At 39.9% G+C, this 21,854-nt stretch overlaps 1 protein-coding gene across 1 annotated transcript; it reads left to right on the plus strand.

Annotated features, from left to right (window-relative positions):
• The first annotated feature begins 472 nt into the window (after positions 1 to 472).
• On the plus strand, positions 473 to 20,415 carry AMACR (alpha-methylacyl-CoA racemase). The gene is made up of 5 exons (XM_055791026.1): positions 473 to 846; positions 3,165 to 3,308; positions 5,761 to 5,921; positions 10,840 to 11,026; positions 19,614 to 20,415. Exons 1-5 carry the CDS (start codon positions 597 to 599, stop codon positions 20,021 to 20,023), a joined length of 1,152 nt encoding a protein of 383 aa, XP_055647001.1. The 5' UTR covers positions 473 to 596; the 3' UTR covers positions 20,024 to 20,415.
• Positions 20,416 to 21,854: the final 1,439 nt, after the last annotated feature.

The following is a 21,854-nucleotide window of genomic DNA, read 5'->3' on the forward strand; positions in this document are numbered from 1 at the left end:
GGTGTTGCTGCCCCAGCACTGGGCTCTGCCCCTCCAGCAGAGGCCGCAGGCTGGTGTAGCGAGCGTTAACAGGTCCAGGCAGCCAGTTTAAAGGCACATGTGGTGACACACACACCCCACACACACCCCCAGTTTTTATCAGCTCTTCGGCTAATACACCCCAGCGTGTGACCCAGGGAGGCTGCGGGGCCGGTACGCGATGACTGACGCCGGGGAGGTTCTCCGAGGACGGGTGCTGATTTTCACTTTCCCCGCTGCCTGCCCGACCGCCGGCAGCCAGAGAACGCCCCCCTCCTGACCAGACCCCCGGGGCAGCGGGGCGGCCTCCGTGCAGCGCGGGGGCTCGCAGCGGCAGCCGCGGGGGCCCGGGAGCAAGCAGGGGCCGCTCCAGGGGCGAGGGCCACGCCAGCCTCCTCAGGCCCCGGGCAGCAACGCCGAGCACAGGCGGGGAGGGTGCTGGCACCGCCCGCCCCGCCCGGCACAGCGAGGCTGGCGGGGGCGCTCAGCCCGGCCCCGGGCCCGCCGCGGCGGCGCGGGCGGTCGTTAAAGGCGGCGGCGGGGATCGACGTCTCGGCGCTCGGCAGGCGGCAGCCGCCATGGCGCTGAGCGGGGTGCGAGTGCTGGAGCTGGCGGGCCTGGCGCCGGCGCCTCTCTGCGGCATGATCCTCGCCGACTTCGGGGCCTGGGTGGTGCGGGTGGACCGGGCGCCCCGCTCCGCCGTGGCCACCGACGTGCAGGGCCGCGGCAAGCGCTCCTTGGCCCTCAACCTCAAGCGCCCCCCGGGCGCGGCGGCGCTGCGGCGGCTGTGCTGCGGGGCGGACGTCCTCATCGAGCCCTTCCGCCACGGTGAGGCGGCGGCCTTGGGGGCCGGGGGCGGCCCTGGGCGGGAGGGGGGCGGCCTGGCGGAGCCGCTGTGGTGCGAGCGGCAGCGAAGGGCCGTGGGCCGCGGTGCTGAGGGGACGGCTGTCAGCCCGTGACCTCTGGGAATGCGTGGTTGGAAGTGGGAAGGGCAGGGCCCATGGCGGTTGTCTCCTGGGACGGGGTGGAAAGTGCCGCGGGGCCGACCGGGGTCTGTGCGGCGCGACAACCCTGCCAGCGCCGGCGGGACGGGACGGCGCCGCGGAAGGTGCCCGGCCGGGGCCCTGCCCCACTGGCCGGGACACAGAGCAGGTGTCTGGGTGGCACCCGGGAGTGTCTGCGCCGAGGGGTCCGCCGGGCGCCGGCCCCGGGTGCGCTCAGGCCTGCCGATACAGTTCACCTCACATTTGCACTGTTGGTACGTGGGTCAGACACAGCAGATAGTGGTCTAAGTCTCAGAGCTTACTATTCCTCTGAAGACTTAGAGATCTGACATGCTCTTTGTTCATAAACCGCGCTCGGGCGTTCATTCGCTGCTCACGCGCGGGCGGTTTCAGCATCCCCGCTGCACCTCCAGGATGGTCCGGGGTGAGCAGTACCGCTGTGAACAGTATCGTCGCAGTCAGGTTGTAGGGGGCTTTGCGCAGCCAGATCCAGTTGAAGATGTCCCTGCTGGTTGCAGGGGGTTGCACCAGATGACCTTTAAAGGTCCCTTCCAACCCAAACTGTGCTATGAATGATTGTGCTTCAGCGAGGAGCCAGCTGAAGTGCTGTGGCGTTTCTGCAGTCGGTTTAGAAATAGAAGGCTGTAGCAAGTGAAGCATCACACATCATAAACAGGCTCATGTAACCTTGTCACAGGTAATGCTTTTCTTTCTGAAGGCAAGGTTTTATGACTATGATGGTTTTTACCTTAAGAGTTTCTTGTGTTGTGCCTCAGAAGCTGTGCAAACAAAATTAAGCCATTAAATTCCTTTTCTGATTGTAGCTAGTCTTCTATTTTCTAATAGGATGTATTTTTTTCTTATGGAAATTTCTGTTTTCTTTAGTTTTGTTGGCTTTTTTTTTTTTTTTTTTTTAATCTGGAAATGCAGGTAATTTTGTAACTAGCCAATATTAGGTTTTATGGGCCTGTAACTGAACTAGGCAAATCTGTGATCCAGCATGAAGCTGGTGTGAGCCAATGAGAAGGTGAGGGCCCAAGTGGCAGGAGGGTTTCTTTACATACACATGTACCATTCACCTTTTGACAATGACTTTGTGACACCAGGGGTAATCTGGCACCCAGTTCTCACTAGTGCTTGTGAAAATCTTGCTTCATGAAATTTCACTTTGTCCTTGGCATGACAAGGAAGATACTTGCCACTGCCTTGGAAGTGAGACAACAGAAACAGAGCTTAAGGAATTTGAAGATTTAGTAACATTATGGACTAGTCTGTGAAACAAGTTGCAATAATAGACTCTAGGGTGGAATAGGCATTGAAGTTACATCATGCCTTCCCCTCCAAAATGTGTCTTCCTGTAGTGTCAATATAGATTATAGGCCATGGTCTGACCAAGCTGACTGAGACAATAAAAAACTGTCATGTTTTACAACTTGAAATTGCTTCTTTTGAAACTGCAAGATCAGAGTTTGTCTTGATTATTGTAAACCCATGCTGACCAAATCTACATTTCATTGATTTCTAAAAGTTCCTTACTTTCTGCATTACAAAAGAACACATTTTCTTTTGTGCAATTGTTACATATAATTTGTGGAAGAGTGGCACAATCCATTTGCATCAATGACTTAAGAGGAACACATGGGGTACAGAGGGGCTAGTATGGTGAGGAAAGTATATTCCAATGAAAGAGGAAAGCAATTTCAGGTCATTTTAATGTGGAAAACGTAAGATTTTGCTCTCTCTCCCCTTCCTCTCCCCTTCCTCCCGCCCCCCCCCCTCCCCCCCCCCCGCTATTTTTTAACAAGCTTTTTGATAGATTTCTGTCTCATTCAGCAGTACATGGATTACAGCAAGCTGTATGGCAAACTTTTGGAGAAGTAAAACAGGAAAAAAAGCTGAAAAAAAGGAAGAATCCTAAAGCTTAATTTCCACTTAATTGTCTTGTATTCAAACTGTATGGAGTATGTTGGTAATTTATAATGTTCTGGCTGTTCACATGGTCATATGGGTACTGAATTAGAATGTGTTACTTCATAAATTGCAGTTCAGATCTGTTGTTATATATTAACTTTGAGCCATGTATATTTTGAATCTTAAGAAAAGTAAACATGAATTAGGATTCTGTGCCTTTGTCTTTTTAAGGTGTCATGGAAGAACTGGGGCTTGGTCCAGAGATCCTTCTACAGGAGAATCCCAGACTCATCTATGCTAGACTTACTGGGTTTGGCCAGACAGGAAAATATGCTAGATCTGCAGGTCATGACATCAATTATTTGGCTTTATCAGGTACGCTGTAATTTCCTGTCAAATAAGGGTTTTTACCCCCTTAAATCAAGACTCAAGAATGTATTGAAAGGTTATTTGCAGGTAGCTCAAATTATTAGAAGTGCAGTCTGATTGAACAGCTGAGCACATCTGAAGTGTCTCTGTTGGTGAAAGTGTTTCCTTCTCTTTCCTGCTTCCTTTAAGTCAGCTCTGGCACTTGCTTAACCCCTCTGTAAGCTCCCTCACAAGTCAAAAATGGGCCGGGAGAAATGAGGATATTTTCCCACCAGGTTATTGAGGTGAAGCAGTTAATTAAGAGATCCAACAAACATAAAGTCTGCACAAGAAAGGAAGAAACACGGGCTGGACGGGCTGCTCCTTTTGGCGGCAGCAATGAGCTGTTAGGCTGGATCAGCGTGTCTTCTCAGGCCTTTTCCTGTGTGCTATTTTATCTGAACAAAGTTTTCCTCTTTGAAGAGAGGGCTGAAGTTTTTTTGCATTTTTGTCTTTCTTCAGGGCCTCTCTCCTAGAAAATCTCTATGCTTATAATTCCAAAAGGGCTGCAGGCTATTTTGCTTGTATGTGGGCAGGTTTTTTTGAGCAAAGAGCTAGGTGGCCTCAGCCATTTGAGCTTTTGCGCTTTTCTGCTTGATACCAACCAGAAGAAAAGTAGGCTTAAAATAAAGTGCCAATGCATTGCTTCCTTACGGTGTTGTAACAGTATGCTGTTCTTAAGTGTCATGATTCTGCAAGTATGCAGTAACAATAATAAAATTACTCAACTCTGTTGATAGCAGTCAGCGTGGCCCCACCTACTGGTGTTCACGCTGCTGCTGTCTCTGCTGCTTCTCTGAGCCTATGAGGGGGGGAAAGTGGCCCAAAACTTCTTGGATAAAGTATTTCTTTTAGCCCCAGCAAAAGGCCAGGTACTGCAGATGTGGTGATCCTGTATCACCTGCTCTGGGAAGTTGTGTTGTAGAGTTAAGTTTCTTCAGAGATTTGTTCAGTCTTCTCTCATTATCCAAGATTGTCAGAGATTAAAAGAGTAAAGAAAGGATGCCTCATTTGAAACGCTTTTGACTTCATGTCCAGATGATCTCAAAGTATTATGATATTTTTACTTATTAGCATAGGCAAAGAGTCAGTAGAGGAACAGCATAGTCCATCAGTACCTTAGACTGTAGTACTTTTTGTTTACAAAAATAAGTGCTGTTTTCTCTGGAGCTGGTTTAATCAGTGGTATTTTGGTTAGTGATACCTTCCTAAAATGAAATAATTTTGCTTGAAATTTCACACATCAAGTTGTTCTGCATATTTAAAGGAAATAGGACGAGGTATTCGAGAGGTGTAATTTCTCAAAAATGGTATCTCGTCCCCTGATTATTTTCCTGATGAGCTTTGGCTTTCTTTAACTAAAAATGGCTTGCATTAGGAACTCCAGATATAAGTTATTATGTTAATCTGCTGGTGCCTGTGACGACCTTTAGACTGTTAGAAGTGAGCCTTTAGTCAGCGACAGGGCTTTATGCTTACACTACAGGCTTTGGAAACTTCTTTATACAGTGCACTCATTTGCTTGCACTTAGGAAGTGCATTAGACCGTTAGCTAACTAAGCAGTGCATTAGAAGAAGCATGCAGTTCTCAGAAAATTTTGACCATCCGTGCTGCAAATCTTAGACCTTAAGCTACAGGCATAAGAGGCATGATCGTACTGCAGAGTTCCTTGCTTGCCTGAAGGGAGTCACTGTGAGGGAACTACAAAGAGTAAGGTGACAGTAAAGAGGTTGTTTAGGATAATGGAGAAACACTGGCAGGTTCAGAGGCTCTGTCTGAAGTAAACTGGCTTAGCCTTTCCTCTGTTCCCTTTAATTTCTGCATAATTGCTGGCATAAACATAGGTTCTCTGTGTCTATGTTGCATGCAGTCAGAGGTAACTTTTCTGTGTTATTCCTCTTATACGCAGCCTTTTTTCCCCAAAGGTATTGAAGAGGGAGGTTAGGCCTGACGTATGCTTATCAGCATGAAATCCTCTGTTATGATTATTATTCATGGGTTATGTGCACAGAAGACTGTACCTCTGCCTTTTTGCTTCAAAAGATTCAAAGAACAACAATTTAAAGTTGCTTTGAGTCATGTTTATAATGCCTTTTGAATTTTTAGGGGGGAGGTTCTATGGATATACAAAGGTTTTTTAGATGAAGTTTTGTCTCTATGTAGGCAAATTATCAATGGTTTATTTGTGAGACTTTTATTAGCCTCTTTACTTAAATGCACTAATATGATTTCTTATATTCTTTTGTGAATTAAAGAGTACCTATTTGCTAAGACACAGCTGAGACAGAAAACTGTTGGTAGAATTTGCTTTATTTTTTGTTTACTTGCATAGTCTTAAAATAATGAAACTTTAATTGTAGAAATGAATATTTATAATTAATTTCATACTTATGTTTGCTTTGATTGCTCTACTGTCAGGTGTGCTGTCAAAGCTGGGTAGAAAAGATGAAAATCCTTATGCACCCATAAATCTTCTGGCTGATTTTGCTGGTGGAGGTGTCATGTGCGCATTGGGCATTATTACAGCCCTTTATGAACGTACCAAGTCTGGCAAAGGGCAGATTGTTGATGCAAGTATGGTAAGTTTGGTCTCAAGGAAGGTGGGGTTTCTTAGGTTTGCTTGTTTGGGTTTTTTTCTACTCTTAAGTCTGTAAAAGAGAGAAAATTGTAACTATTCATAAAGTTAAAAATTGAGAACTTGGGAAAGGGAACGTAACTAATCTCATAAAATCACTATTTCTTCAGGTGCAAGCAGTTTTCACATATCCCTGTTGCCATAGCATCATTATGACATGGGACACATACTGTGGCTTTCCCCCTGTGCCATTCCCTACCTCTCCTTTTACCAGTCTGCCTTCTTCAGAAAATATTAGCTGTATATATTGGATGATACTGTCCTATTAGAAGCACTGTTCCCTTGAATAATTACACTGCTATGGATTATTGCCAAGAAGGCGATTTCAAACACTTTGTGTTAATGTGGCATAAAATAAATGAAAGGCTAAATTAGCTTAATGATGAATACTATGGATTTTTTCACTGCAAGGCTACCCGCTTACACACAGAGGAAAAATACGTGTTTACATTTATCCTTGAAACCTATATTACCTGCAAGTGTTTTTTCTCTCTCTGTCTCTTTTTCTGTTTTTTTTTTTATTAAAGGGCATTGCAATTAAAATTTTACCTCTGTTCGAGATGTTACGATACAGTGAAGGCTATGATTTGGACTTAAATATATTTTAAGTTTTAAAAAAATTATACTAATTGGAAAATGTCCCTTTATTGAAGAGGTCTTGAAGATAGGAGAACAGTACAGGATGTTAGCTGTCTTGACTTCAGTAAGTTTTTGACAAACTCGCATGACATTCTCAGAAGCAGGCCACAGCATTATGGTCTATATGAAAATTCTATGGGATCAGTGCAAAACTGGTCTAATTTTTTTACCCCAGCAACAGTTATTAGTAGTTGATTGTCAAAATGAAAAACTTACCAGCTGGAGCTCTACAGATGTCTGTTGGGGTTGTTTTTCAGTGTTTTCTCCAATAAGCTGAATGATGGATGAGTGAGTTTTTAGTAAATTTACAGATAATACATGTGTGGGAAGAACATGGACACTTGGATTAGAATTGAAAATGACCTTTTCAAATTGGAGAAATGGCCTGAAAAAAATTGGCTGCAATTCATGGAGACCACTGCTCTGTAGTTCTTTTAGGCAGAAACAATTAGCGGCACAAATGCAGTATGAGAACAATTGGCTAAAGTACAATCCTGGGGGTTTGTAGTAGTCACAAGCTGAACATGAGTCAACAATGTCATGCTGTTGTAAAACACACACTCACTGTATTAGGATGTATAAACAGGAAACTGAGCCAACAAAGTTTCTGTAGTAATTCTTCTAATCTATTCAACATTTATAAGGCCTCGGGAAGATACTGTTTCTGATGCTGGCCATCATCTTTCACAAAAAAAATGAGCAATTTGAAGGAGTTTGAGAAACACAACAAAAATGATGTGAGTCTAAAAACATGACCTACGAAGGAAAACTGAAGGAGTTTGTATATTTCTGAAGAAAAAACTGAATTGTGACAAGTCTTCAAATATTTAAAAAGATATTTCTTGTAGTTTGGAGTATTACCATATTTTCACTATTGGTACTTTAAACCACTAAAAGAATTCGTTAAGGGAAGGAACCAATGTCAGTCGGTCCACTGATGTCCTAATGAGATCTGTGACTCATTGGGAATGGAATGTGTTGCGGTTTTTTGAGTTTTTTTTTTAAGCCCTCAAAACTTCTCAGTTTTTTCTTGTCTCATTATAACTGCAGAATTTACAGTTCCTTGCTGATGTTCCTGGCATCCTGTGAAATGGATGGAATATTGTCCAGTATCACGGGATGTACTTTACCTGGCATTTTGTTATGTTCCTTTCACTTGAACAGACTTTCAGTGAGACAATTGAAAAACTTAATATGCATCATCAGCAGCAAAGACAATTAAATAGACCGGGTTGATGAGCCTGCTTTTATGTCTAAATATCATGGAAGTAGATATTTTAAAATCATAATACTGCAGCAATATTTCAGCTGTAATTTTGTTTTAACATTCTTTTTTATTTAGTAGGCCTATTACTTAAGCTGTTTAGGTGGTCTGAATCTGACACATGGTGGAATTTTCTGTGGTAGAAGAGGGAAAATTAATTTCTTTTTTTAGCAGCTTTTTCCCCTCAGGATTACTTTTGTTTTCATCTTCACAGGTTGTTTTCCTGACCACTTGTTTATTTTTTTCTTTTATAGCAATGCCTACTTTTCTGAAGTAATCTAAAAAAATAATTATTTCTTGTCTTTAAGGCTAGTAATTCTAGATTGAGATCCAGATTTTTGTTACAGAAGAATTTGTTATTTATCTTTTATTTCTAATTACTATGCTGAAAGCTGAAAATGGCTTGAGAGCTTCTTATGATCGGTAATACACACATGAGGAACTCCTCCAGTTAGTGAAACTAAACTAATACAAAAAGAGCATAGAGGGGATCAGTCGAAGGGCTAGATCTGCATCATCTGTTCACAGTGTCTAGTGTTGTTGTTGCACTGCGGAAAAAGTAGATGCTGGGTCCAGCGTTTCAGCTGTCTACATTAGGAGAATTAGATGCCTGATCTGGATTGGTACATGTTAGTTGCTGCCTGTTCTCCTGGACATTAAAGGGATCATAGGTATCTTACAGTGAGCCTGATAGTTCCCATGGGCTGAGTAGGCTGTGGAGTGGACACCGCAAGAACCATGTCAGTAGGCACAATTGTACATCTGTGCTCTTGCACCACACTGGAATAGAGGCATGTGAGTCGGGGCCACATTTAAGTTCGCTCCAAATTCAGACACAGAGCCTTCTACTGATGGTGGGCATCTGACCAAGCATGACTCACCCTTTGTGAAAAGACAGCCACAAAAGAGGATGGTGGGTAATGAACACTTGCATAATAGTCTCGTGGCAAGAGCATTTAGGTGTCCAGCAGAAGACTGGGGTTCCGTGTTTTTCTCAGCCTGGAGGTATTAAAAATCAAACCTCCCACATCCTAGAAGCATTCATCAGTCATGAGGATAAAGATTTCGTTGGTGTGGATTCACGCTCAGTTTTGTTTGAACTGTTTCACTCTGCAAGAAGGAACAGAAGACTTTTGGAGCCAACGGGTCACCCAGTGGGGTGGTGTCTCTGGATTCTTGTTGCTGCTTCAGACCGCTGGTGTTTTTAACATGAAGGAACCATCAACTGAAACACATAGCTCTTACTGTATAATCATTCTGCCATTAGGCTTAAGTGGAGTCTCCCCATGTTGTCCTTTTCAAGTTTTAAAGAACGTGACCATGTTAATGTGTGTGGTGTTTTTTGAGCATGCCTCTGGGCATTTGGTGTACGTGTTAGACATCTTTTTACTTGTCTCTGAATTGCACTGGGCCTCAGGCAGAAGCTAGCTGTCCAGTTGCCCAGCCAGGGATATTTCTAAAGTCCCTATACCAGTCCAAAACATACATGCTGTCTTAAAAATTCTTAAGTGTTTCCAGGGTAAGTAGCACTGTATGTAGGTACTGTAAGTAGTTCCATCAGCACCAAAATCTTATTTGCAGTTAGAGCTTATTCTGATGTTATCCCCATCTATTATTACCCTTACTTCCAGTGTGGTTTTGTGCACTTTTTTGTTGATGTGAGCAGTGCAAGATCAGATTATTAGTGAAGCAAACACTATTTTGATATCCTTGCAATCATTTTGCAAACATGTAGATGAAGGTATACAGTATTTTATCACATGGAAGTATTTTAATTGACTTTAACATGTGACAAGTGGGGCAGAAGTATTCCTGTCCTTGTGGCAGGTACTTGAGAAAGAAGCCAAGTAACACACATTAAATGGAGAAGCCGTAATGGCTAAATACTTCAAAGGTCTGCATGTTTTAAATTCTTGGTTAGAAAGGTAGAAACTGGTAGATCTTTCCACATGAAAATTCAGCAACTTTTTATTTTGGTACAATCTCTGTGCTTTTCTCTATAGACAATATTAGGTTAATTTTGCACAGCTGAAAATGCATGAATCAAAATGATACTCAAAATGATACAGCTCAGGTTTTTCTCTGGAACGTTTGTGGCCATATACTGTTACTGCCTCATGTTCTTTTACAGTTTTTCTAATGCAGTTGGAAGAAAATGGGTTATGCTGGTGAGCAAAACTGTAGGATGTGATTTGGCTTGGAAAGACTGGTACAAGCTTGATAATTATTGGAAGGCTGAACAAACTGAATTTTCATCTGGTGATATTCTACATAGACAAAATTTTAAGGAGCAAGTTGGAACAGGATTAATCATGTTTTCTAGTGTTTTCATCAGACACTTGCCTGTTTAGAGATTACTTTGCTATGTCTATATCACTGCCAGTGATGAGAGTGGGAGAGTAATTTTTTTTTTTACTTAGTTGATGGAGATGAGCTTCCTAGTTTCCATGGTGTAAGAGAGCTTTAACCTTTTATTTCCTTCCAGTTTTCTTCTAAAAATAGCAGTCTTACTATAATCAGTAAATTCAAAGAGGTAGAGATAAAAATTTGATACTTACATCTTGATTTCCAGAAGTTTAGAAGGCTTGACAGCTGTCAGATGCTTCATGTTCTGTAGAGCCAAGAAGCTTGTCCCATCACCTAAAATTACATTCCCTTTGGGAACTCCTAATGATTCTAAAATTGCTAAACGAGGAAACTTTTTGCGTTGGAAGTGTGTTAGCTATCTGAAGCTGCATTATTACATTTATACTCATTCTCTAATTCTAGATGTTTTATTGTATGCAATATAAACTGTAACTGAAAATTCTAAAAACTGAACTGCTTGCTACAGATTTTGTCATTAAAAATCTTAAAGTACAGAACTGGTAGTAGTTTTCTGCTGTTTTGTTTTATGTAAGATTAAGGTAACATGCTGACTGATTTACTGAAGCTGTTACCTTTTCTTGTAATCTTCAAGGTAGAAGGAGTAGCCTACCTAAGTTCTTTCCTGTGGAAATCACAAAATTTGGGACTTTGGAACAGACCTCGAGGTGAGAACCTGCTGGATGGTGGTGCACCATTTTATGAGACGTACAAGACCTCTGATGGAAAATACATGGCTGTTGGTGCCATTGAGCCTCAATTCTATGAGCAGTTAATAAATGGTAAGTAGCTTGGAGTTGTTTCACATCATCAAAGCATGACTGAATGAATTCTTTAATCTTGGGTTTGATTCATCATGACATTGGTTATGTTGATTTCTTTGTAAAAGTGGAACATTTCTTGAAACAAATTGGGTAGTAGTATGCAGTTTAGTTAACTTTTTTCTTCTAGCAATTGATTTAGTTTTCATCCCTTCTTCATCTTACACTCAGAAACTGCACTTAAATTAGAGGTTTTCTTCTGGAGTTATGGTAATGGTAGTCAATGATGTGGCTGAAGCACTAAACAACTATTTTTGGAACCCACTTTTTTCAAGGGATTGTCAATATACTTTAGAAAGGAGACCTAATTCTTTGGTATTGCAAATAAAATTTCAAGCAATTTCAGTTATTTGTGATATGATTTTTTTTTAATAAAAACTATTTAAGTTGTTTCAGAAATCATATGTTCATTGGAACTAGTTCATAGTATTTCTTGGTAGAACAGGATTTTTCTAGAAGAAAAGCCAGCTTTATAAATTAATTTCAACCACACAATTTCGGAGTGCTTTTAGTGCCCAGCTATGGATATAATTTTTATATTTGACTGAATACTCTTAAAATATGACTAGAAGGTATAATATTTGAGAAATTAGAATGGGTCATGCAGAATAATTGTGTGAAGTTAAAACAGAAACTCGCAGGTGGCTCTTTACCTTTGAACTGTTTGTATACTTCAAGCTTTTGATCAGTTGTGCTGTTAGCTTCTTACTGGTTACTTAATTTTATAATAATTTGTTCTGTGATGCTCCTTTGGTAGATTGCTATGTTTTCCATACAGCATTTATAAAAATATAAAAAATTCAGAAAAGAATTTGTGTTTATTCTCTTTCCACTATTCTGAATATGAAGGATATAAAAAGTTCCAAATGCAGTTTTTGTTATGTTTAATAAGTAGAAGGAATACCAACAAAGGATATACCTAAAGTGGATGTGCTCAGTATTGTGTGAACGACTTTTGAATGTGCATGACTTACATGTGGTAAGTCTTTGGTGAGTGAGGGTGCCAGTGGAGTAACTCCGTATTCTTGCTCAGTCCCTCCCCACTGATTATTACTTAAATTGTAGCATGGGTTATGTTTACTGGTTTTGGCTGGGATAGAGTTAAATTTCTTTATAGCAGCTTGTATGTGGCTGTGTTTTGGATTTGTGTTGAAAATAGTGATGGTAACACAGGGATCTTTTAGTTACAGCTGAGCAGAGCTTATACAGCATCAAGGCCTTTTCTGCCTCGCCTGCCACCCCACCAGTGAGGGGCTAGGGGTGCACAAGAAGCTGGGGGGGGGCATAGCTGGGACAGCTGACCCGAACTGACCAAAGGGGTGTTCTGTACCATATGATGTCAGGCTCAGCAATAAAACTAGAGGGGGAGGTTGGCAAGGGGGTCCCTGCTTGGGGGACTGGCTGGGCATTGGTCAGTTGGTGAGCAGTTGTTTTCGTTTGCATCATTGTCTTTCTTGGAGTTTTTTTTTCTTCTCTCTTTGTTATCTTTCCCCCTCCCCCCTTAACATTTTTAATATTATTAATATTATTATTTTGTAATTACTAAACTGGTTTTATCTCAGCCCACAAGTTTCTTTCTCACTTTTACCCTTCCAGTTCTCCCCGATCCTGCTGGGGGAAAGGGGGCTGAGTGAGTGGGTGTGTGTTGTTCTTTTGCCAGCTGGGATCAAACCACGGCAATTTCTCTCGTAGGGAAGTGCCAGCTCAGCCCCAGTCAGCTGCATTGTGCCAACAAGAGCATAGTCAGTGCTGGGTCCTGCACTTCCAAGAGTTTTTGAAATACAGAAGCATGATAAAATGAAATGAAGGTACAGGGGTTGTAAGGTGGGGTATGCCTTTGGTAAGTAGGGTCCCAAAGAGAGATCTTGTTCTGTATGCTTTGGTTTTGTTCTCTTGCAACCTGTGATGCTCCCGAAGTTCTTGCACATCTGTGGCTGTAAATGACTGCTTTTCTTGTGCCACGGTCAAAAAGGGCCATGCAATTGCATAGAATATCCAGACTGGTACATAGTGATGCATCAAATGTATAAGGCAGGCTCCTGGAGTAACAACAGGGACATGTCCAGCATTATGTGCTGCCCCCAGATCACTGTCAAGTTTGGAAGAGCCATGTTCTTTGGCTGAAGAAGTTGGTAATTTGTCCCTCGTTGTGCTAAGAAAAACAACTTGTTTGCAAGCTCCAGTTCTCAGCTACTCGATCTTGAAAAAGAAAGTATATAGTTGATAATTCTGCACTTTGCAGTTCTTTGAAATGTTATTCTCATCCAGTCCCTTGAGACTTTTTTGCTTACAAGAAGTGGAGTTGGAGAACAAAAAGAAATATAAAACAGTATCAAAGTAGAATGTAAGCTTTTGCGCTGGAAGTTAGGGAATTTGGAATTCCAATACATGTCTTCAGGGAGAATGCCTGTATCTAATATAAAGGAAACAAGAAAAGAGAAAGTCTGCTTACTTAAATACCCATATGTCTGGTTTAAAGTGATAAAACACTGACCTATAGTATTCATGGCTGCAGGATTTTATTCTTCTCCAGAGATTAAGTTGAATTGAACTTACTTTTAAGCTGTAAGAGTGGGATGGAATCTTTATTTGTTCAAAAAGAAAATGAATTCTGTAATGAAGTCTGGTCTTGTTTGTCACTTATTCTCCGTGAACCTTTGCTGGACATTCCAGCTGCCTTCTATTGATCACTGCTATAGGGCAAGACTCAGGCTTTTCTCTCTCAACCAGACAGCCAGCTTATCTAGAAAGAAGCTCTGATGGATGAATCCAGTGGCCAGGCAATATAATATGATCACTGACTGGTCTCTGTCTTATTTAGATAACTGTTTTCTGACAAAAATGCTAAAAATCTCTGTTTTTCTCTTAGTTATTTCTCAGAAATTTAGGGCATAAAGTTGGAGCCACAACTGTGGATCCATCTGCCTATGTTGGGGCACGCACATTGGACAACTTTATTTTCATGTTTGAAAGTATTCCTTATGCTTACAATGCTCAGAAAGGGCTTGACTTTTAACAGCTTAAGCTTCAAAAACAGTTATTCCAGCAATAAAGAACTGGTGCATCTGTTTGTAAGTAAGCAACACCTGCAGTCGCAGCTGTGTGTGTTTCAGGCTGTTTCTGTCATATTTTAAAAATGCAGCATACAGACTACAGTCTTCTATGGAAATTGTGCTTATTGCCTTTATTGTATCACAATCTGTACTTGTTTATAGTCAATCAGTTTTCTTTGTTTATTTTGTAAGAGGTATGTTGTTTAAAGTATCAGACCAATTCAAGTTTTTTTCACAATGCTGCATTTAAAATAAGTGGTCTTTCGTTATTGTAGTTTAGGTGCATATTATGAATTGTTCAGATTTTCACATAGGAAATATTTATCCTGTGCAGTTAGTTACGGTTGCAAGTTTTCTGAAGTAAGTGTACTAAATCAGGACAGCAGATCCTTCTTGTGGTTTAGGGATTTTTTTTTTTCCTTTCTGGGGTATCTATTGCAGAAATTCATTTCAAAATTTAAGCCTTTGAATGGTCTAGGGAATTAAAAACTGCTTGTGAGAATGTATTGCTCATTCACAAACCCAGAGAGCTTTGACTTAGGCTGAATTGTCAGTCCCAGGCATTAATTCCCTGCTTTGAAGTAGTTTTAAAATGGTATGTGCCAGTTAAAAATTCCATAATTTTATTTCATACCTTTTCCCCATAATTCTGGTCATTTCTGCTGATGAACAATTTGGTGCTGTTCCAGATAGAATATGTTCAAAAGCCAGAGGGTAGGTTACTTTTGACACACCTATATAATGATAATGCAACACCCATATCCTTGTAAATGTAAGAGTTGCAGATTTAAAGATTGCAGAATTGAGAAAGGAACATGATTTCTGAATCATTTCTCACTGCTCACAGAATTCTGCTTAGCAGAAGTGAAACTAATTTCCCTTTAGTTTTTGTTCAGTGTTTCCCTGCAGAATTAGGAACCCAGTGCTGGACCCGCGTGCAATTAATGACATGGCAGGGAAAGTTCTTAAGGGGTCTGCAGAGGGAAACTTAAGTTTAAAATGCAGAATCTTTGAGAATATTGTTGGCTTTGTAGATTGTGCTTGACAGGGAAAATTAAATTTCTGCCTACCACAAATTTTGAATTAAAAAAAAAAACAAAGGTTACATGAGAAAATGAAGCTATATAAAATAGATACAGTAAATAATTGCTGTAGTAGCTGTAGTATTAGGAATTGTATTCTGGGCTCACTATAGACTATTGGATGTTAACAACCACGCTGTAATCCTTTCGCTTATATTGATTTTATTACTACAGAAGTCAACCAATAAATATCTAGAATGCCTTTGCATCTTATGAAAAATCTGATGTAAGAAACATGTGCTACTAATATTAAGTCTCAATGTTTTGACAGAGACAGAATGTCTTCCAACTGACCTGTAAATTGCTTCTGCAGGTTTCTTTTGATTTTTAGTAAATATGTGCTTAGTGTTGCTGTAGCCAGGCTACAAGAGGCATGGAGAACACAGTAAATGTTGTATATCAGGTGAGAGTAAAAGTTTGGTTCTGTGTTATCACATGGTGTAAAACTCAGTTACATGAGGTAAACTTAGTATCAACTTAAACTGATGTGAAAAGCACTAACAATCACTAAAGTTCTGAACACGTATTTGATAGCACTGCTTTCTTACTACTATGATATTCCTATATTGTGTGACTTCTATTTAAAAAGAAGGAAAAAACTTAGGAAGCAGTTGAAAAACAGAGTTTACATCATTATGAAGGATTTCCACAGGGCTCTCCATTTTGTGATTATAAAGTATTGTGTACTGTATTAAAAATCTGCTAATGTACTGAATTCAATACGCTGTTGTCAAGACATGCAACATGGATGAACAGTTTCCTCATTACATTTTACATATCCTCAGTTAATATAATGTTAAGTTTTATTTGAATTTACTTATCAGTATAAGAATTACATTGTACAAGTACTGTAGAGGTCCACGTTCTTGCTGCATCAGAATATTTGCAATTGTGGTAATTAAATATGTCAACTTGGATTACAGCTATGGATGCATTTGCAGTGATGCTGTGGTAGTACTCTGGGCCTGATCAACCTTTTCCTGGACTGCCACTTTCTAAAAAATGATTTACATGGTTACTTTAATGAAATTTCACTACTGTCTTGGAATATTCTAAAGTTCAGTTCCTTCTCAGGATGAGAATTAATTATGTTTAGAGAGAGTGCAGTGACATATACCTTATGGCTGTGGGTTGGGCCAAAATTAAGGATTCCCATATTAAATGGTTCTATTCAGTCATGTTGTGGTAACATAATTTCAAAATTACTGTGCTATGAGCATACAATTTGGAAAAGAAAATCAGCGAGTTAAATCAAGAAAATCCTGAACAAAGCTCTGCTAGGGATCCTAAATAAACTTTTAAAATGGTATGGCTGAAGTACTGTGAGAAACTGTTTGAATGATTTCCAATGTACCAAAGCAACTTTGCTGATTTATCTAATTAATTTTACTGTTTTCTTTCTCTTGAAATAGATGCCTGATTTTACTGCAGTTTGTCTAAGAAGATCTGTAGAAATAGAGATTTCAATTTGTTGCTTTAATAAATGACATGCAGATATATGTCAATAAAGCTATAGCATTTAAAGGAGACTTAAAGCTGTATCATTGTAAGGAGACTTAATTTGCTGTTTCTCAAAAATTATTTCAAAGCTGTACTAGGGTAGCTTCCTGGGCTTTTCTAAACAAAAATCCCTACTTGAAAATTTGAAATAAAAAACCTTGGAAACAAGTTGTGATTGTCTTACCAGTTACTCTGTGTAAAAGATACTTCGCTTTTGATTATGTTGGGTGAAATCTGTCATCCTGTGGTATCCCAAACAATTCTGTGCTGTATAATTGTTCCCTTGTTGACGCAGTCACTCCTGCTGTGATTTTGTTCATCTGCACCACAAGTGGTTAGCACAGGCTGGAAAATGAGGAGCTGTAGTGCTTAAATGCTGTTGCTTTGTGCTATTTAAAGCTGAAGTCTTCAGTGGTCAGTGGAAAATGAGCATATAATATTAAATTCCAGGTTCTGCATATTGTTCTATTTTGCTAGAGCATGTACTCTTAGGTTCAGCCAACTTTCCATCCGGCATGATCTTCAAATATAATTGGTAATGGGGTAATGGCAGAGCTCTGTTCCTGTTGGACTGGCTACTAGAACCCAAACCATAATTAATAAGCAAATAAATACTTACGATGTTTCCAACTGACAAGATTGCATGTACTTAGACAGAATCTCGGATAGTTTGTTGTTACTTAGTGTTACTTACTGTGAAAGTGAATTTGCCTCTCATCCTAGTTCTTAAGTAAACTACATAGCAGTGTTCATCTTTAGTTTTATACTGTAAAGATTAATAATAAAATTAATTTTGAAAGCATTGTTAGCTTCTATTTAGTTATAGATGCTCAACCAGTACGAGTAATCTTCAGCTGATCTTTTTTTAGGTTGATATGATTGGTTATGAAGACTAGATTTTAAGTTTAGTGATCTAAGGCGCACATGACTTGGTAACTCAATAAGGACTGATGTTTACCTTGTAGTAATACTTACTCTGATATCTGTAGGAATCTCTAATAAGAGATGAAAATGCTTATTCTGACTTTGATTGTGTTGATTTTCTTCTAAACATGAACAACTTCAAGGCTGTATTTCTGCGTCTGGAGGCTGGCAATTTCTCTGTTTTCCTTTGCATTACCAAAGTAAGATTTCAAAGCATGTATTCATTTTCAGAGCTACTATTTAAGGATCTTGTGATCAACAGTGATATTCTTAAATATTCTGATAACCTGGGGGAGACTATGAGCCCCAAGAAGTGCATGTAGTAGAGATTATGAGCATTAAGAACTTGCATAGCAGAAGAATGGACATGATCTTCCTTTCTTCTCCCCTGTGTGGTTCAGTAGCTATATGTCTACACCTCTCAATGATAAAGAAGTGGTAGAAATAGATGATACAGGAAGTTTTTTCTGCCTATCTACAGCTAAAGATCAGAGGAGTTCTATGTAAATTATATCTACAAACAAGCATCTACTAGGTAAGCCTGCTAACAGGTGCAAGTCAAATCATCAATCTGATACCAGATATGCAAAGGTGTAAGAAAAAATGCTCAAAAATACATGTTTGCAGAACTCCACATTTTCTCTGCCTTTTAGTGTGGTTTTACTGTGGTTTTCTAAGCAGCTCCCTTTCTTTGTTAAGTATTATGGTGATAGTTGTTTTCTAGCCTTTCTAATTTCTTTCTTACCCTTGCTTTATCTGAATTTTTCCTGCTGTGTTCATGCTTCAGATTTTCAAGATGTGACTGTTTGGACAGCCTTGAATATACCACTTCTGATTTCTGTTTGGTATCATAGAGTCTGTTTATACCTGTGTTTGTACAAACTCCATTTTGAAAGTGTGGTTTAATTGCCTTTTCTCTTTCTTGTTTCTTACTTCCTTTTTGAGGTAAACCCTACAAAAAGTGAGAACAATTTTTGCACCTCCTTGGGGTAGGAGAATGGAAGAGCAGGGGTTGCAGAGAGCAGAATTCTTGAGAACAGGGACATCCTTCAGAGACATGGGAAGCTGGCAGCACAGGAGAGATGTAAATGCCCCAATGAGAGGGAAGGTGTTTAGTTAAGGAGAGGGCCTAGAATGTGCCTGTTCAAGAAATTTTCAGTACAAAGTCTGTGTGCCCATCTTCTGCTCCTGTGTCTCAGAAGGGATGTGCGTATTGCATACCTAGGTGGTCCATGCAACCAGTCTTCTGGGAAGCAGGGTTCTTAAGCAGTTAGTGAGTGTAAGGGCTGTGTGTTTCACTTTTCCAAAAGAGCGGCAGTGGAGAGTTGGAACCTGGGAAGTGTGCTGAAGAAGGGAGAGCCGCAAACACTGCTGGAGTCCATTTGGACTGAGGGAGTCAAGAAGCAGGTCACTCGGCCTGCAGGCACCTGCAGCTGAGCTACCCCATGCACATCAAGTCTGGGTATATCCATCCGCTCCATCTTCTCGTCTCTGGCATAGAGATAACCCGATTGTGTTGGACTTCAAACACTGTAGCCTCCTGAATGTCCAGCTTTGGCAGATGTAGTGGCTTCTATGAGATAAATATATTGCTGTAGTCCAAGACCCATTCAGCAGACTTTTGTGTTGCTATTCCAAGTAGAGAATGCAGTAACTATTACAGAAAATGTTCTCAAGACAAAATGTTATCTCTAGGCAGCTGCTGCTCTTATGAAGTGTTTATACAAATGAGTGTTTGTTATATGTACTTAGTTAAAAGGCTGTAGCTGATGTGGTTTAGTCTAAATGCAAATAATAGAACATTGTATTCTGCTGCTCCCTCCCCCTCATAGATACCCTAATAAAGTTTGAAGTGACTTCTAGTTAGTATGCTCTGCTGTGTTGGGCTCTCTGCAAAACATTAGCTTCTCAAGGAACACACGGTTATGGGCAGCACTTGCTAATGGGTCTAAGCTATTCTGTAATTGAACTTTGCTTTTCTCCTTTCAGGTCTTGGGCTAGGTTCACATGAACTTCCCAGTCAGTTGAGTTTCTCTGACTGGCCCGAAATGAAGAAAAAATTTGCATCCATATTTGCACAGAAGACACAAGCTGAGTGGTGCAGCATATTTGATGGTACTGATGCCTGTGTGACCCCTGTTTTATCCTTTGATGACGTTGCCTCACATCAGCATAACAAACAAAGGAGTTCTTTTATCAGAAACGATCAGGAAGAGATAAGTCCTAGACCTGCTCCTGTTCTATCAAGGACCCCTGCTGTTCCATCATTTAAAAGAGATCCTTTTATAGGAGAACACACAGAAGAGATACTTCTAGAATATGGATTTACTAAGCAAGAGATTGATAAACTTTATTCTGATAAAGTAATAGAGTTCAGTAAACCAAAAGCTAATTTATAATCTCTATGCAGATCAGACAAATTTCAGGCTGATACAGGAAATTTTTATGCATTAAAATTGAATTATATGACAAATAAATGTTTGCATGATACTGCTTTTAAATATTTTTTTAATAATTATTGAAGCATTAAATTTAATTGAAAACAATACAATAGGAGTTACTACTTGTGTACCTGGATGGTCTGCAGTCTAGAATGATGCCAAAATTGTGTTCTGAAGATCTACACAGTTTGCGGTTTAATAAGTAGCTGCAAAGCATCAAGATATTTCTTTAAATACTGTATCCTGTGAAATGTTTCTTTTAATTCTCAGTTGCATCCTTGCTTTGTAACATATGTAGTAATGACATAAAGGCAATACTTTTCATAAAATACAATTATATTCTTCCTAAATACGTGATTGTGTTGTTTACTCATAGATAAGAAGGGGTTCTTTCTCTCTATCTTACCATATTATTTCATTTCCCTATTCATACCAAAACAATGATTGAAATAATGCGGTTTTCTTATGTGCTGCTGTAGAGTTATTATCATGAAGAGACTGTGTTTAATAGCCTGACTATATTTTCTTCATGCAGTCTCTTGATGATACTACATTTGGAATTTCAGTTGCTAGGAAAATCACTTCAGAACAAAATTAAAATCACTTCGGGACAAAATTTAAAACAGCTGCTAAGTCATTCATCCTTTCCTCTCTTTTTGGAAAGATGTTAAGCACCTTAGCTGCACATGTTTTAAACTATGGTTCTTGTGTGGTGGTTTTCATTTCCTTCAAAATTAAAATTTTTTTAATCATTTGAAACAGTCTTGTTCAAGGAAAAAGAAAATATGCTTTTGAAAAGAATTAGTTATATGGCTTTAATACAGGTTTCTTTAGTCCAACACATCAGGAATTATGATATGAGGATTTAGGGGTTTTGATGATTTTGTCAGACTGTTTACAAGGTTAGTTTGTTGCTTACAAAGGTTTCCAAAGCTGAGATACACTTAGCTTTTTTTACATGTGTCATGACAAAAATGTCAGCATTGTTACTATAAAAAACCTGTTACATTCTACCACATAAACACTTTTCTGGAAGCAAGAATTATCTACTAGGATCAGTTTCCAGCTGATAATCACACTAATGTAAATTCCTGAGTATTATATACCTTTACAGTAAGATTTGCAATTTGCTTGGTCCGAGATGCATCTTGTGTTAGAGAAAAATAAACATCATCACATGTCATCTCCAGGGCACATAAGTGTTGACTTCAAAATCACTGAAGTCGGAAAAGCTCATATAACTTCAGCATAGGTTGGATCAGCCGCCTCACTCAGGTGGCTGACCTGCAAGGTACAGTTTTGGTATGTCACTGCAGATTTCTTTGAAGGCCTTCTCTTGGCAGGTAAGACTTTAAAAAACACCTAAGTGATCCTGAGATCCTTTATTTTTCAGAAACCAAGAAACTAATCAGTTGCATTGAGGGTGGCACACAGCAGGTAGAGAAAAATACTAGCTGCTGTTTGGAAGATTTCTGTCAAGCTCTTTATGTGCTACTAGCACCCTAAGGAAATAGGTAGGTTCACTTACCTTCATGGAGTGCATTGAAATCCTTTTCCAGATACATTATATAGATTTTTCCCCTATGTTTCATCAACGACAAATTGGCACTCTGCTGCTCATGTTTGCTGAATGGAAAGATGAGGGCTCTGGATTCATGGTAGTACCGCTGTCTTACGGCAGCAAAAGGAATAGCTTTGTGTCTGGCTAGTCATGCATCTTGCCCGTGTGATATATGTTCTCGTTATATGTGTGTTTTGTGCTTAAACAGTAATTCTTTAGCTGTGGATA

Source organism: Falco peregrinus, chromosome Z (genome assembly GCF_023634155.1).
Source record: "Falco peregrinus isolate bFalPer1 chromosome Z, bFalPer1.pri, whole genome shotgun sequence".
In the NCBI taxonomy this organism is placed as follows: Eukaryota; Metazoa; Chordata; class Aves; order Falconiformes; family Falconidae; genus Falco; species Falco peregrinus.